Source organism: Cervus elaphus, chromosome 15 (assembly GCF_910594005.1).
Source record: "Cervus elaphus chromosome 15, mCerEla1.1, whole genome shotgun sequence".
Classification (NCBI taxonomy): domain Eukaryota; kingdom Metazoa; phylum Chordata; class Mammalia; order Artiodactyla; family Cervidae; genus Cervus; species Cervus elaphus.
This window is the reverse complement of record NC_057829.1, coordinates 68,573,883-68,591,546: the sequence shown is the minus strand read 5'-3', so window position 1 is coordinate 68,591,546 and position 17,664 is coordinate 68,573,883. Positions and strand designations below refer to the sequence as shown.

General features: G+C 39.6%; 1 protein-coding gene across 1 annotated transcript in view; it reads right to left on the bottom strand.

Annotated features, from left to right (window-relative positions):
• Positions 1–17,664, bottom strand: part of SORCS3 (sortilin related VPS10 domain containing receptor 3) — a 619,852-nt gene that overhangs the window by 271,267 nt on the left and 330,921 nt on the right. The window contains exon 4 of the mRNA XM_043926232.1: positions 14,036–14,194. Coding sequence (XP_043782167.1) covers positions 14,036–14,194 — 159 coding nt within the window. The remainder of the gene's footprint in view (positions 1–14,035; positions 14,195–17,664) is intronic.

Below are 17,664 nucleotides of genomic sequence, written 5' to 3'. Positions count from 1 at the left end.
GTACTTGTGGAATATAATATCTTTGACCTGTTATCTGGGTGATTAAGGAGGTTGTTGATAATTTCAATATACTAAAATTATGAGATAGTTTTTGCTCTCTAAGCTTTTCTTCATTTTCCCATTTATTCTGTCAATATTCATTTGAGAAAAAATTCTTTCAAGATTCTAAAACATGAATTTGTAAGAATTTGTTAGGCCCTGGTATCTGTTAATAAGTTACTTGGAAGGGGGAGAAAAAAAAAAAGACATACGCCATGGCATAATTTTCAGTTATTTTTAATGATTAAGTTGTGATACCTGTAATGATGATTAGACGAACAGCATCAGTTGTTTATCTGATTTTAAAAGTGGTATTTTTCAGCATCAAAAAAGGGAAGAGACTGTGTAAACCTGAGGGTAAACAGATTATATCAAGGGTAATGATCTACTAGTGAAACTGGAAAGCTCCCTTCAAGGGCTGGAGCCTCTGGGCTAGAAGGTTCCAGAAACTATCCTTGCCTGAGATAAAAAGAGGAGAGAGTAGATACCTCAGCCACATTCCAGCATCTCAATTATGAAAACACTCAAGTCCAATATTAGTACAACAATACTGGAAGAAAGAAAAGCTAATGTATCTTTTCTCCCTCACTCATTCCCCAGCTGCTTATTACAAAGCTCTGAGTTATGATCCCTGCTATCTCTACCAAGCGCTTCAAACCAGAAAGTCTCCATTTTAAAAAGACGGTTTCAATAAATTTCTCAGACGGATACTGCTAGATGCTGCCTCCAGTGATCAGTGCAGCCAAGGGAGGCAAGGGGCAAAATGTCAGAAAAGCAGCTAAATGGAAAAGCAACCACTAAAGAAGGTCTTTGTCTCGTCCATGCTATACCTTGGAGACAAGGCCCACCAGGGCCTTCCCGCTCCACCCAGTGTGTTTGAGAAACAAATATCTCCTTGGTCAGGAAAGAAATGTGCTATGGGCGCAGCCTATGGCCTTAGATATTTTTTAAGGCAATCAGACTATCAGATCAATGATGTCCCTTTGAGCCCTGTCACATCAGGATTATTAGGCACCCCTCCATCCTGTGACTTCTATACAATCACCCAGTTTGCTCCTATTTTCAAATCCTTTTATAATTTTTCTCCTTTCTTTTCAACTCCACAATTATCTCTTGTCCAGGGACTTAAAATTTAAGATCTTAAAAAAAATAATAATTTAACATCTTTGGATGTCCTAAATACCGAGAAACATTTTGGCCTCTGCACCCCTCATGTACTTTAAGTATGTAAAACCATAAAATCAAAACCTTTTCGAAATATGAAAATAGCTTTTTTTCTAAATTTTTCTTAGAAGTCAGGATAGTTATATCTCCATAGATAAAGTTGTCTAGGGAAAGCTTTCTCTCAAAAGTCATATTAGCATTGAGTTGTAAAAGATAGAGATAGATAACTAGATAAAGAAGGAGAAAAGGACTCCCAGAGAGAAGTGTCTATGCCAAGGTATTCTGGGCTGAACCAAGAGGATACATTTCCTTATTACATGAGTGAACAAAAGACTTGGGGAAAGAGTTAGAAAATGAGACAGCATTCAAATTACAATGATCTCTCTGCTGAGCTGACTTTATTTTCAAAGCTATGGAGAAACATATTACAATGATGAATTGTAAGAAGATGTGTAGGTTTCCCTGATGATTCAGTGGTAAAGAATCCACCTGAAATGCAGGAAACATGGGTTTGATCCCTGGGTTGGGAAGAGCCCCTGGAGGAAGGTATGACAATTCACTCCAGTATTCTTGCCTGGGAAGTCCCATGGACAGAGGAGTCTGGTGGGCTACAGTCCATGGGGTAGCAAAGAGTTGGATACGATTCAGCGACTAGCGACTAAACAGCATGTGTAACACCTTCAGGTCACTTAAACCTCTCTCTCTGAGATCTACTGACATTTTCAAATGCAAAGAGAAAATGAAAATCTTAGACATCAAAACCAAAAATCAAACACAACAAATCTGGCTTACACAAGCAAATAGCCATGATACTCAAAAATAAGTTTCTAGCAGAGATTTCTTTCAAACCGTTCCCCTAATGTTCTCCATGGCCTGGGCACCATCTTTCCTCTCATCTCTCCCATGATTCCCTAACCCAGAGTCAAAGCCAAAGACCTGTTTGAGACCTTCCTGACTAGTCTCAGGAACTCTCATGAGAATTTGGTTTTCATTCCAGGGATAAACCCCACCCTTACTTCCTTAACTTCCCACCCCAGCCTCCTAACATTCTTCCTGGAGGCTGGTTACATTTCACTTGCCTCAGAAGCAATCATGCTACACAGAGGAAACTCTTCAGGTGAGCACAGACCTAAAGCACAACAAGATTTTTATCACTTAGTAACCTGGACATGCATTTATCAGCTGAATTGTATCTCCTCCAAATCTAATCCCTAGTACCTTAGAATATGACTATATATGGAGATGAAGCTTTTCAAGAGTTAATTAGCGTGAGCCCTAAAGAAATATGTTACCATAGGAAGAGGAAATTAGAACACAAAAACACACAGAGGGAAGATTTTGTGAAGTACAAAGAGAGCAGCCATCAAGAAGCCAAGGACAGCATCCTCAGAAGAGACCAGCCACACTGACACCTTGATCTAAGACTTCCCAGCTTCCAAAACTGTGAGACCTTACATTTCTGCTCTTCAAGCCACCCAGTCTGTGGTACTTTGCTACAGCAGACCTAAAACTAATACAATATGTGACAAGATGGGGAACAGGTTTGTATTTCTTTTCACCGTAATTCCTCTCTGGAGGAACTTTTCTTATTTCAAGATGGCATGGATCAATGTTAGAAGTCAAACGTATGACCTGTGTCTAGAACTCTGGATACCTGGGCTTCCAGGAAGCAGAGCCAGGTAACTAGAGGATTGTGCCTGCTGTCAGACAGAAGATGCACCGAAGCTGGGGAAAGGTCAGTGAGTGTGTTCATTTCCCCTCACAGCTCTAACAAATTACCACAAAGGTCGTGGCTTACAAAAACTCAAGTTTATCACCTTATATTTCTGGAAGCCAGAAGTTCAAATGAGTCTGACAGGGTTAAGACCAAAGTGTCACTAGGGCTGTCTTCCTTCCAGAGATTTTGGAGGATAACCCATTTCCTTGTCTTTTCTAGCTTCTAGAAACTGCCTGCATCCCTTGGCCTGTGGCCCCATCTTCAGAAAGCATAATTTCAACATCTGCTTCGATTGTCACGTCTCCTTTTTAAATGCTATTCTTCTGCCTCCTTCTTGTAAAACCAAACCCCTGTGATTACCCTGAGCATACCTGGTAATGCAGGATACCCTCCTCATCTCAAGATCCTTAATTTCATCACATCCACCAAGTCCCCCTTCGCCCTTTATGGAAATGTATTTACAGGTCTGAGGATTCAGAGACGGGCATTATTTTGGGGGAGAGGATATTATTTAGTTAACAACAATGAGGAAAACGAGAGGGTGGCACAGCCCAGAAGGAACTTAAGAACACAGAAATGTCAAAGAAGACTTGCTTGTGTCCCCTGTCCTTCTCTTTAGAAATCTGCAGATACCACTACCAAAATCACAACACGCTTGTCACAGTTGGTTAGAGTTCCCCCAGGAGCAGACACTGAGATAAGAACTAAGCAGTGTGTTTGGGAAACAGTATGGGAGTACAGAAATTATAGCCAATGGAGTGTAGAAATGATATGTTATAAAGTCAGCTAACTCTGGGCAACTAGAGCTTAATTCCATTGGGACATTCTGGAAAACAAAGTGTAAAACTCTTTGGAGTTGTTCCACATGAGAAGAGAAGAAACTATGCTATCTCTACACCAAATTCTGTTGATCATTGGCTGTGGACCTCTTTCGCATGTTAATTCCATGGCACTTCTATAGAAATAGATTGAGTAGCCTCAAAAGCCTTCAGAGAAAGCCCTCCAGCAAAGAAACGCAAATCTTGCAATCAGAAGTTAATGGGACCATTTCCTTTACAGTGGAGACACCAAATGAATATGGGCAGGACTGTCAAAATTAGATCTTTCAAGGAAATTAGTGACATGGCCCATCCTTATTGATATGGGGTTGAAATAGTCCATAAATAAGATGTAACAGCTGACACCTGGATTGCACAGAGAAGAAGCAACAACAGAAAGTGACTTCTGTGCTTGTCTTATACTTTATACCTGTAAGCCTGCCACTGCTGCACCTCATCATACAGTCTCTGTCCCTGAAAAACCAGCCTTGAACTCATTGTTATCTGGCCCCCATTCAGGACTTCTGTAGAGCCCTGCTTCCAGTATTTCCCTGGTCCAAAGCCAATTTCCCCCTCCTCTCACACTCCCACATTTGGCTTAGACAGAACATCAATCTGCACTGCTCCTCATCTCTATTGCTCTTTTGAGTAGACAAAAATACATTGGATAGAGTTTCGCTCCACCTACTACTTCCTCCCTTCATTAAAAAAAGAAAATTAAAAAAGAAATTACCAAAAAAAAAATCCCCAACTGTTATTTTCTCCTTTCATTTCACTCCCAAGTCCTCAGCCCTTCCTCTCCATTCTCAGCCATAAATCAGGCCTTTCTGGAGTTTCCATGTCCAAATGCACAAGGACAATATGCATGTGGGTACTTTTCAGTAAGAAGTCAATGTTCTATAATTTAATTTTCTCCTCTGACATTAAACCTGCCATTCTTTGCGTAATCGGAGTGATAAATGCAGAGTCAGACTTCATCTTCTTGACATTAATACCTACCAGTACTCCAAATGCAAACAATTGTGACATTAGACTTTATAAAAATTACCAAGCACACCAACTTCGCTTAATTAAACCATTTAAAAGCTGCTTTTGTTACATTTAATGAATGATATATTATACTGCAATGAAACATGCAGCAATACAAATACTTCACAATGGTCCCAATTAAGACTCACTTCACTTATGCCAATTGACAACACAAGTATTCCACACTTCATTCAGTTTGTGCATTTTAAATAAACTGGTTAGTGAGAAGGGTGCTTCTTTGCTAATGAGTTTTGTAATCAAGGCATCTATTTTAATTTCAAATTGGTTAGATTGGGGGAAATTGCTAGACTAAATGACTGGTACTAATTAGGATTATAAAAATATTCATCATGCCATGAAATTAACATGGGGGTCTGATTTTCCTATATTTGCATATTGCTTGAGTTTTGGGGAAAAAATCTTGACAAATTGTCTTCTCTTTAGCAAATTGAACAAACACTATATCTGTTTTAGCCTTTCTTTTCATTTAAAGCATAATACATATTCATGGTTTGTAAATGAAGTTAAATGATTTCTACTTCTATCTTCATTACCATATTAAAGATGTCTCTATAAACTTCCTTAAAAAATCCAGATTATAGTATTACCTATTTGAATGGCAAGGACTTATTTAATCTATATGTTAACTCAAATACTGGAACAAATGGATGGGAAAAGTGAGCAAAACTGCATGAAACCTGAAAATACACACACACACACAACTGCTTTGTTGTTTATCTTCTGCCAGGGGGAAATTATTCAGTCCTATGACTTATTAGGAAGCAATTTGATGACTTTTCTATTCAAGGTGCCACTCTGGTAAGTGCCATCAGCTGAGGGATGTGCTAGAAGTAACTGGATTCATCTGAAGATCTGATCTCTGCCTGGCTGATTTTGTTGTGTCACTAGTAAGTGCTCTCTGAGGCTAAGCTTCAGGGTAGACTGGCCCCTATGGGATTCTGCCCCAGGTGGCGGAAAGTCTGTCCATCCACTAATCAGAGTCAGGTGTGATGATCATAGTTCAGGGTCTCAGCCAGATGCAGAGAGCAGGCCAGTCCCCTCACTGTCGAGGTGACCTTGAGCAAATGGATACTGCTTTCAGGAGTCACATACTCACCTGTAACTTGGAAATAACAATACCCACTTTGCAGATCCCTATGAGAATTCAATGTAACCATGTACATAAAAGCACCCATTGGTGCCCATACACAGGGATACCTAAGGACATATTTGCTCTGTTTCCAAGAAGCACTTACATGTTCAATACCGAGTAACATAACATGAGGAATATAAGAGTTACTAAGCGCAAATACCAATTCACTGCATATGTCTATATCTCTTGGCTCCAGAGTATTTGTTTCCATTAAAGCTGTCAAATCAAATAACCAAATGCCAAGTCAATTTTAGGATACAGTCAAAAAATTCATCTGAAAAACCACCAGAAGCAATCACTTTCTTAATATCTAACTATAGTGGGTGCTTCTAAATAATAAAACCTATATCTATCACTGAGTCGTAAATAATATGGCTTGAGGTTATATCCAAAAAGAATTTTTTTTTTGTTAGAAAAAAAACATAGTTCCTTGAGTTTCACAGTTTGAAAGGGACCATAGTGAGAAGCAAAGCTAAAGAAAAGAAAAACCTCAGACTTGATATATTCCAAGTCCAGGGAAATTTTCCTCTACACCACACCACCTCTTGAAAATGTAGTTAAATTATGATTTAAAGTGCTTTTACCTAAATTGACCTTATTCACACTTAAAATCTTTTTTTAAAGATCACTGTCTTATATCTGGGACTAAACATAAGTTATTCAAGGCAGCAAGGAGATCCAACCAGTCCATCTTAAAGGAAATCAATCCTGAATATTCATTGGAAGGATTGATGCTGAAGCTGAAACTCCAATACTTTGGCCACCTGGTGTGAAGAACTGACTCATTTGAAAAGACCCTGATGCTGGAAAAGATTGAAGGCAGGAGGAGAAGAGGACGACAGAGGATGAGATGGTTAGATGGCATCACCAACTCAATGGACATGAGTTTGAGTAAACTCCGGGAGTTGGTGATGGACAGGGAGGCCTGGCGTGCTGCAGTCAACAGGGTCGCAAAGAGTCGGACATGACTGAGCAACTGAACTGAACTGAATTGAATCATAAAAGTAATCTAACGAAATAATACAAAATATAAAAAACAAGTGGCTTAAAAAAAAAAAAAAAAACCCTACAAACAATCCCACCATTTTAAGAGAGCTCAGGTAATATTTGGCAATATCTTCTACCATTTTTATTTTTTTTTCTTCTTCCTTCCCTTTGCTTCCTTCCTTCCTTCTTTTATCTTATTTGTCACATACTTATACTCAAAGCATACTACTTAATTTTCTATGAATCGTGTATTAATTTATATATATATATAATGTCTATGAGATATATAAGTACTAAATAGATATTAATATGTATCCATGTTGCTACATGGTCATCATAATCACCATTTTAATGGTTGCATGATATTTGGGTAAATGTATATACCCTGATTTAAAATCCCTTAGTGTTGGGTACTCAGCAAATTTCTATCCACATTTTATAAGTGATTTTGATAAACATTATTATGCCTAAAGCCTTTTGGTATTATTCTCTTGGTTCAGTCTCAGAAGTGAAGTAGCTGAATCAAGTCATGAAAATGTGTTTGTCTTCTGATACATTGCCAAGATGTTTTCCAGGAAGGAAAACTCATTTGCATGACCATCAATACAATTTCAGAATATGAGTTTCACCAAAACTTTGTCAACACTGGGTATCTTCCTTATGGCACAGAAAGGAAAATATATTTAAATTAAAATGTATTAAATTAATTTTAAATGAGCATCTTTTGAAAGTTTCCTTATGAATTCTCTGGATTAACTAGACTTATTGAACGTCAATGAATTCTTGCCTTTGGCTTACACTAATTCTCTAATGCTAATATTTTTAAAGTCTCCTTCTCTGTCAGTTACCTCACTTGTTATTTTCCAACTTTTCTTCCAAGGAATTCATCTTGAGTCTATTTCTTCACCAGTTTATCCAGTCATTAAAAATGACCCTACTGATAGCAGCTGGACTTGGGGTAGAAGGTAATATCTGAAAAAGTACATAAGGGGGATGATGCTGGGATTCCAATCATGTTATGCTTCTTGATTAGGGTGCTGGTTCTATAGGTGCATTCAGTTTATGAAAATTCATTGAGCTCATGATATGTGCACTTCTCTGTATATATACATTATACTTTGATTTAAAATGCTTAAAGACTGACCCTGACTTTAAAAGGTCAGGTACCAGAGGGAGTAGTCAAGGTAGAGGCAGAGAATGGAGGGAGGATAGCAGATTTGGCCAGGTCAGATCAGCCAGATCATAAGCCCAGAGAGGCTTACAAAGGAAGGAATAAGCAGAAGAACTAGATTCAACTGGAAAACTGGAAACCTAGGGTCAGAATGAGGCAAAGGGATGAGAGTTAGGGACACTGGGCAGCAGCGTGAGAACAAAGGACCAGTGCACATGTGAAGGTAAGGTCACTCCATGCAGGAAGGGGTGGAGGAACACAGAGAAGGTCACACGCAACCGGAAGAGACTGCATCACACAAGCCCTTGCCCACCTATTCCTATAGTCACCTCTTTCACCAAAGTATTGCCAACCTGAATTTCTATCATGAGAGCTTAACTGCTTCAGGAAAGGTGTTGTTGAGAAGAAATACCTGTACGCCCTTCTTAATACATATATATATGCTGCATCTTCCATTAATTATTTTAGCAAATGTTCTTTTCCTGACCGAAAGGTGTCAGGTTACCAAAAGGGACACCTAGAAGGTAGAGGCAGGGACCTGAAGTCTGGGACATGGTATAGAAAAGGCAGGCTTGGGAAGATAAAGACTTTTGCTGAAGTCTGTTCCTTTGAGCCAGCATCCTTAGAGCAAAGTTGCAAAGACTAGAGATTCTTACTGCACCACCCTCACTCAATGCAAGTTAATATTGCACATTAAACCAGTTTTGTCATTCAGAACTCAGCGCAAATAGGTTAATGCTAACATCTGAATAACACGGTGGTTGTGCCACATTTTTAAATACAAAATAGGGCCATTCTCTCTCAGTCCACTGTTTTTGTGTTCACCTTCAGGAAAGTGGCCTCCTGGAAACTAGTGTTTCCATGGTGATGGAGACAGCATATTTCTATTGTATGGATGAGACATCTGTGAGAGCAGTGTGGGCTCACCCTAGGTGAGAGGGGCTATGGATTTTCCTTTCTCCTCTTCAGTGATAGACAAGTGATTTTATAGGCATGGAAGAGGACCCAATGAAAATGCAGTGTCTCTCTCCAAATAAGAGGTACCTTTTGTCCCAGTCTTATTCCATAGGGAATAGGCTTCAACACCACAGCCAGCCTAACATAATTCCCAACAGTGTCATCCTCACCAGCTGGGGAGCCACGAAGCCTTTCTTTCAATGGCTACTGAGGAAGGTTACCATCTCCGGCTAATCCTGAAGGCTCTGAGCACAATTACATTTCTAATCAGAGGGTTTTCATGAGAATATAAATGAAAGAAACTTCTTCATTTGTACCAGCATTTCAGAAGTACAAATTTAAACTTCCCTTTGAGTTTTCAGGCCTTCTACACACTAGATACACCCTAACTTACTAGTGTCCTGCTCATGTGTGGCAGCCCATCCCCTCCACTGCAGACCCTGTTTTGCCAGTGACCAGGCCCAGAGGAGCCTGGTGGACTACAGCTCATGGGGTCACAAAAGAGTCAGACACGACGTAGCGACTAAACAACAATGCCCAAGATGGCATTAGTTTCTTAACCAGCTTGTCACTCTGTCAGCTGCTATTGAACTTAGTGCGTGGCCAGCAATAAAAGAAAACACCCATAACTGCACACCCACCCCCCTCCCAATTACCACACAGCAGCCCCTCATTATGTGTGCTACTGTTTCAGAAAGTAGTTTTTACATTGAAATTTCAGGCAATTCTAGACTAGTCTAGCCAAGAAGCGTCTGAAAAAACAATCAAGTCTGAAATCCCATTGAGATTCTCATTTCTGATGGCCAAAGCCAGCTAGCTAGGTGTGTTAAAGTTTCATTTTGCCAAGAAGACAAATGATAACAGAGAGCCCTGCAATCCCACCTCTCACGCAGGAAAACAGCTATTATCAACTCTGCATCTCTGCAGAAGGCCCCCTGTCCAGGTTGTATGCATCTGTGAATACATGATCATGTGCCCATTCAAAAACCTATACTGAGTTCCTTGTCAAAATGAGGGATTGTTTTTAAACATCAGCTTTCTGTAACTATGAGAATAACACCTATCTTTTTAAAGGACTGCAATGTCCTCAAAACATATCTCAAAATCTTTTCAAAACTTCTCAGTTGCAGTAAGATTATTGAGCCCTCCAGCTAATTCAAAATATCACAAAGTGAGCTGTTTCAGTCGTTAGCAAGGAAACAGTCTGATGGAGGCAAAAGAGAATACTGCCTTCTAAATAACTGGTAAATACACAGCTGTCCTAAGATGTTCTAGAGCTTTGGTTCTGAGAGGAGAGGAGTAGCTTTTCTTTTATGATATCCAATTTGGTCAACCATAACCTATTATGTCTGCTGTGTGTTTTTTAAACCTCCAAGATTCTTATAAAAACATCTCCAAGATTCTTATACACAAGAAAGAATCTCATCTTTACTGAGTCAGTTAATGTTAAAATGCAAGATGGCAGGAGAATCTGTAAGGCAGAGGGGAGCTGGCATAGGGGGTAATAGGACCCACAGTATAGCCAGAACAGAAGGACTTGATCAAAGGCCCACGTCACACTGAGAAGGACACAGAAGGACTCTGTGAGACTGGGACACGTCAGAATTGAAGAGGCATGATCCTCCCACAGGGTCAAGTGCAAGGTACATTTGCCCTACCTCCACACCCTTTCATAGCTTTGGAAGGTGGAAGGCTTGGATCTCTTTCACTGCCAACCTGGCCCTGACCAGCAAAAGGTAGCCAAGTTTCCCAGGGGATTCACAAGCTGCCAGCCAGCATCTCAATGAACACAAGATTATGTGCACTCTCAATTTCTAGACACAATTTTGTTCTATCCAGAAGGTATTTCCTTAATTCTCCAGCAGAACCTTTATTGAGTGAGAGCTTCTGGCAAGTTTCCTGCAGCTTTGGGGTAGCAATTTGGAAGGTAGAGCAATTGGATATTGTCCTTTTAAAATATCATTCAATTAGGTCTTTTGTAATACATACAACATAAAGAGATAGCCTTACAGATTCTAAAGAAATTGCTAGTGCATTTCATCAAAGGCACAATAATGGAAACATCGATTCTCTCCTCACCACAAACATCTCCCTTTGATGCTGCAGTTACCTTAATATAAGCACTTTTCATTTTCTTTGGAAGAAGCCCGTGCCTCAATGCATGCATGTCAGAGAAGGCTGCAGTCTGAAATGAGACATTTGTATATCAATCTCAGCTACCCTTGCATCTTCATTTGCTGCTCCAGAGCATCCCTCTCCTTGACTCTAAACCAATAAATTACTCCCAAATAAAGAAAAACTCTGCTGTAACCTGAATGCCTGGATCATGTTTTATGGCATCTCTACAAATGTTGCTGGGGGCATCATCGGCTTTCTCACACCATTTATTTAAAAGAGTGGCAGGGCACCAGTTAGAAACTTTATGGGCCTAAAGAACATTCAGCCACTTCACACAAAAGATGTCAACAAGAAAGAGAGCTAAGGAAGAATGCACCCAGAAATGTTCAGTGTGGTTAGGAAAATCCATCAGTGCACACTGCCACATTTGCAAATATTTTCACCAGGTGAAAAAGCAACCACCGAGTCAGAAGCTATCTTGAATGCATTATATCTGTAAGGGTACTTCACAACCAATGCTGTAGATGTTCTCAGTGCTGTGGAGCTGGAGAAAAGGAATACTTCTATATTGCATTTGGTTTATCAACCTCTTGGCATGAGATGTCCACTGCCTAGCTTGTCTAACCTAGCTTGTCTCTGCCTAAGTAAAAACATGGTTTAAGAGTTTCATCTAAATAAATTATCAGACAGCCATTTAATAACATCTAAATGATTTAGTTTTTTCAACATATCTTCAAAATTCCTGGCTTTACCAAGCATTTAAACAGACATTTGGCTATCTGACATTTGGCTAAGTCTTTCACACAATATCCACCTGATGCCATGAAAGAAATGTATTTGCAATGGTTTTTGCTCTGCAAATGTCATGTGGGTGTCCTTAGGGAATTGCATTTAGCACCTGATGCCCACCTTGAGGCTCTATTAATGAGAGGTATAAAGGTTATGTTGAAATTATTGTTTAAAGGTGCTGACACCTCATACACACACACTCACATTTACAAATTACAGATTCAAACATATAGTGAGGAGCAACTATTTCAGGACTTGAGAGAACAGAGACAAGAAACTATTTCAACAACATTATTCTGTAGACAACTCTACATAAGATAGTACTCATAAGTATCCATTCCCTTTCACTGATTGATTCCACAACATTGTGACGTAATAGTTTGGCATCACACGCTGTACTGAGGTTCTGGAAAAAGTAGGAAATACAAAGAACAACTAAATTCTCTTCTCATAGATAGAAACTGATCAACTATAAAGGGCTCATTACCATAGCAATGCATCCATCCACTAACTCATTTGCTTAACAAATATTTGTGCTGTGCTTAGTAGCTCAGTTGTGTGTGATTCTTTGCTATCCCGTGGACTGTAGCTCTCCAGGCTCCTCTGTCCATGGGGATTCTCCAGGCAAGAATACCAGAGTGGGTTGCCAGGCCCTCCTCCAGGGCTCTTCCCAACTCAGGGATCGAACCCAGGTCTCCTGCATTGCAGGCTGATTCTTTACCATCTGAGCCCCCAAGGAAGTCCAAACTTTCAAATATAACAAATATTTACTGATCATTATTAAATGGCAGGCACTGTCCTAGAGACTGATGCTACAACAGTGAGTGAAAGTAGACACAACCCTGCTGTCCTGGAACTTGCAATCTAGGGAGAAATGCAAAAGATGCCAAGTGCGCATCAATCAACAGAAAAATCTCAACCATGACAGGTATTCTGAAGGGAAGTGTGCATAGCCTTGTAAGAAAGAACATCAGGGGGGATTTAACTTTGTCAGGGAGCTTAGGGACGATGTCCTGTGGAAGTGATGTCAGAGATCTGACAGTGAAGAGGTTTACTGTATGGAAGATCCCAAGCCCAGGAAAGGGAGCAAGGGAGAGAGTTGTGGGGAGGGACTGGAGATGGTCACTGAAGTACTAACAGTGAGTTAGAAGACAGAAGGAGGGACCAGACCAAGTGGGTGCTATTACAGCCTACTGAGGACTTCAGGCTAATCTGTGAGCAAAGAGAAGATGCAGAAGGAATTTAAGCAAAGGCATGAAATCAAAAGATCTACATTTGGGAAATATATAGTTCAAGTTATAGGATGAACATATACTGTAAGAACTATTAGGGGTACCTCCTAGGTTTCTTACTTTTGCAACTGAATGAATATAATTAGTGAATACTGGAAGAGAACCAGCTTAGATGTGGGAAGATCAAGAGTTCATCTTTGGAATATGTTGAATCGAAAGGCTTCCAAGACATATAGTAGACAAAGTCAAGTACACAGCTGGATATATGTGTGGATCTGAAGCTCAAAGGGGAGGACTCATTGGGGTACTCTATTTTGAATGTACTTTTAGAAAACAATGAAATGGACATGTTTGAGGCTTTCCTCCCTTTGCTAAACTGAGAACAATGGTATATTCCAATTCAAGTCAGCATGGTGTGATAGGATAGGCCTAGACTTGAAGTCTGACAATAAGCTTCCAAGTTCTGGCTCCTCTAGCTACCAGGTGAGTGGTTTTGAACAAGTACCTTGGCTTTTCGGCACTTATGCTTACTTCAGTCTCCATAATTATTTTGAATACACATTTCCCATTTATATATAGCACAGGGTTTGTTTTAAAGGTTAAATGAGTAAAATCACACACAAAAAAATCTTAAACCTATGAAATGACAAATGGCATTGTCATTAATGAAATATACCCACCTGCATATTTTGATATGAAAGACTAAAAAGGAAAGTTAGATGCTGCAGACACAATCAATGTAGTCAGAACAATGCAATGTCATTGAATACCCTTGTATACATGGACTGAGTAAATAGGCAAGTGCTTTTCATGGGGTGGTACCTGGGTGACAGGATGTAAATGAAAGCAGTATTTGTTCACCTTTTGATCCAGACTGTAGGCCAGTACCCAGTCCTCTTGCTTGGGGTGAAAGAGCAGACTCTGGATGTAGAAGGTGAGCCGGTATTTCTGATAGGTTGCCCCTTCATCTGAGCTGATCAATATGCTGCTCTCTATCTCAGGATCACTAAGAAGCATGATCTAAAGAAAGGAAAGAGAAGAAAATATAGACAGAGTCAGTAGCAGAGAATAAATACAAGAAATTAAAGCATAAAGTCATTTCTACTTATATATCACAGCACAGAAAAGGGCATCTGGGTCTCTAGATGAAATACTGGTATTTTTTTTTTCCTGATTCAGTCCTTTATTGGTGAATTGAGCTAAAATACTGTGCAAGGTTAGGTCTGCATACAAATGAGGCTTCATTTTTCTGATGTCCGTCTTCTAAATACTTTCATTTTTGATATTTATACTTGTATGTATTGGAAGTTTATTCTTATGGTCCTCTGTCCTTTGACCTTGGGACCATCACACTACTGTCTTTTCATCTTCCCTCTGTCAATTCTCCACATCACTCTCCATCATTCTCTTGCTCTTAAGTCATGAAAAAGATCCCACTATTTTGTTCCTTCTGAACAGTTATAAAGATTTAATTGATTTAGGTGGTTTCATGATCCCTTTGCTCTAGTTGTTTTCCAAAGCACATATCCCTGAAGGCCATTTTGGGCTGATGCTCAAGAAAGTCTGTCCTTCCCAAGCCGAATGCACAGGGTGGTATAGTGAACAGACACTGGCATCTGAGACAGCAAGTCCAGGTCTCAACACTTCTCTGCATACTGTCACCTGGAAGCATTATTTAACTTCTAGAGGGCTCGGTTTTCCTCAACAATAACTGAGTCTGATGATACCAGAATTGGCTTTGAATGCTTGGCATAATGCATATTCTTGACAAGTGACAGCTATGGTTACTATCGACCTCTCAGGAGTCAAAAGTCTTCTACTCATAGGACCTCAGTGGCATTGGTCTCACTAAATGTGTGAGTGACTTTTCAGTATTTAAATCCAATAGACACTCAGACTATCTTTCCCTTAGTTAAACTCTTTTCAGTCTTTGTGGCCACCGACAATTCCATCCTTCTGGAAGCATTTTATTCCAGGGGCTTCTGTAACACCATACTAGTCTTGGTTTTCCTTTCTACCTCTTTTGAATACTCAACTTTCTCTGATTATCCTCATAGTATAACCATTCCTCAACCCTCAGTTTTGACCTTCTTCTCTTTTCACTAGATACATTGTTCCTCAGTGACCTCTTCCACTCTCATTTTTATTTTTTTCATTACCACTTTTCTGGGGACAATTCATAAATTAAAAGTTAATCTAAGGTCTCCTCTCAGTTTCAGACTTGAACACTAAGTGTTCTGGCACTTTCTTCAGTTTGACTATCCCACACCACCTAAAACTCAGCATGCCGCAGGATACTTCATCCAAGCCCTCGTCTCCACCCCGAGTGTTTCCTAGTGCAGTGAGTGTTTCCACCAGCCACCCAAGTGACGCCAAATGCCCAAGGTTCATCCCCAACTCTGCTTTCTTATTCACCTCCTATAATTAATTAGTCTCTAAGCTCTGCATATTTTACCTACTAATTAACTCTAAAATCAGATCCATTCTCTCCCTGCTCATTGTGGTTGTGTTAGTCCAAAATGTGACCATTTCTGTATTGGATTCCTGTAAAATACCCCTAGTCCATCTCACAGATTCAACCAGTATTCCTCCAATTCACTTTGTACACTGTGGCCAGAATAATCTAAAACCATTCAATGACTTATCTTTGATTTCCCTATATCCTAAAATTCTTAAAATGGGTTGACATACCTGCCCCTGGTGCATGTGTATCGTTCCATCATTAGCACAGCTCTTTTGACCTTTATCATCTAGCTCAACCCAACTTCCTTGAGTTCCTAATGTTTGTTAAGTGACTTAATGAGCAAATGAGTTCATTTCCTCTTGCAATCTGTCCTGTCTTGGGCTCTACTGCCACTAGTTGTTAGGGTTACAGCTACACACAGTCTGCACCATGGGGTCCAAAGTACCAAGTAAAGTCAAAGGAACATTTCCCTATGCTTCTAAAATGAAACTCCTGAACAGTAGAGTTTTAAAAATTTACCAATAGTATATATCAGTATTAAAAAGTAAGCTTGACACAAATTCAATGCCTTTAACTGCTAAGATTCATAGTCATTTTCCTTTTTTGTTCCTTTATAACTTCCAAGACAAGCTTACTTTCTTTTTCTCAAATATTTGCTTTGGCTTCATTGAAATAAGTTATTACTAGTTATCAGCAAATTTTTGAGAAATAGATGCAGTATAGGCAGTCTAGTTTCTTTTCTTTTTTTTTTTATTCATGTGTGAATAATCTAGGATGAAAATTCTTAGATAGAATAACTGTAGACAGAATAACTGTCTCCCCCCTTGGCACTGTGAAGGGTAAGGACTACTGGGAAAAGCACCCCTGCTGACCTTGAAAAAACCTCAGAGGATGCATCCATGCTCCTTGAAGACCGCGAGGACAAATATACTGGGAAAGGATGAGGCTTTCATAACTACTCTCCCTCACCAAGTACTGATGGGCTACATAACAGGCAATGAAATCATTTCTCCCCTGGTGCAGAGAAATTAAACTGCTTCTTTTATGCAGGTATAAAGAAGTTTCATGCCTATGATTTTAATTAGAAGATAAGACCAACATCATAAACAAAATTTATTTTATATACCATGAGTTACAAACATCTAGCGCAATGTACTCTTCTTCTAGCCCAGTTTCTTCCTGCACACACGCTCCATACTCACATATACAAAGCACATTAATCTGCACACAACCCAAATGTTACAGGTATGTGTACACACATATGCTTACATGTACACTTCTGTGGTACATTTATGCATACACATGTACAGAAAAGCAATTATATATAAGGTGTATTGACATTGTGAGTTGGTTTCAGGGGACCCTTTTTGGCAAAAGTACATTTTTATTGCAATCTTTCTCTGAAATCCTTTTATATACTTTGATATCACCGGCAGTATCCATATTCAATCTAGTGTCTGAGAAGAATGGAAGGAGGGATGTAGAAACCTACATGTTTTAGGGTACTTTATAGGATATTTTATCAAAATCTCAAACAAATTATGTGGTGTATCATTATTTGTGTTTTACAGGTAAGGAAACAGGCTCAGAGGAGGAAAGTAACTTGTCTATTACCCCCTCTAACAGATTCAAATATCACCACCTTGAGTCACATACACACATACTAATACTAATGCTTTGCTACACCTTGAAAAGCACTTTGTCATCTTTACCAAGGGACAAGGGGAAGTCAAAGAAGCAGCTTTTTATTCTTTTTTTAAGCATCTCTAAGAAACTGGCTCAGTGGCAAAGAATCCACCTGCAATGAAAGACATGCGGGTTCAATTCCTGGGTCAGGAAGATCCCCTGGAGAAGGGAATGGCAACCTACTCCAGTATTCTTGCCTGGGAAATCCCATGGACAGAGAAACCTGGTGGGCCACAGTCCATGGGGTCACAAAAAAGCTGGACATGACTTCGTAACTAAACAACAACAAGAAATCTACACACAAAAAAAGCAGTTTCAAAAAAGCCCCTTTCCTCCTCTG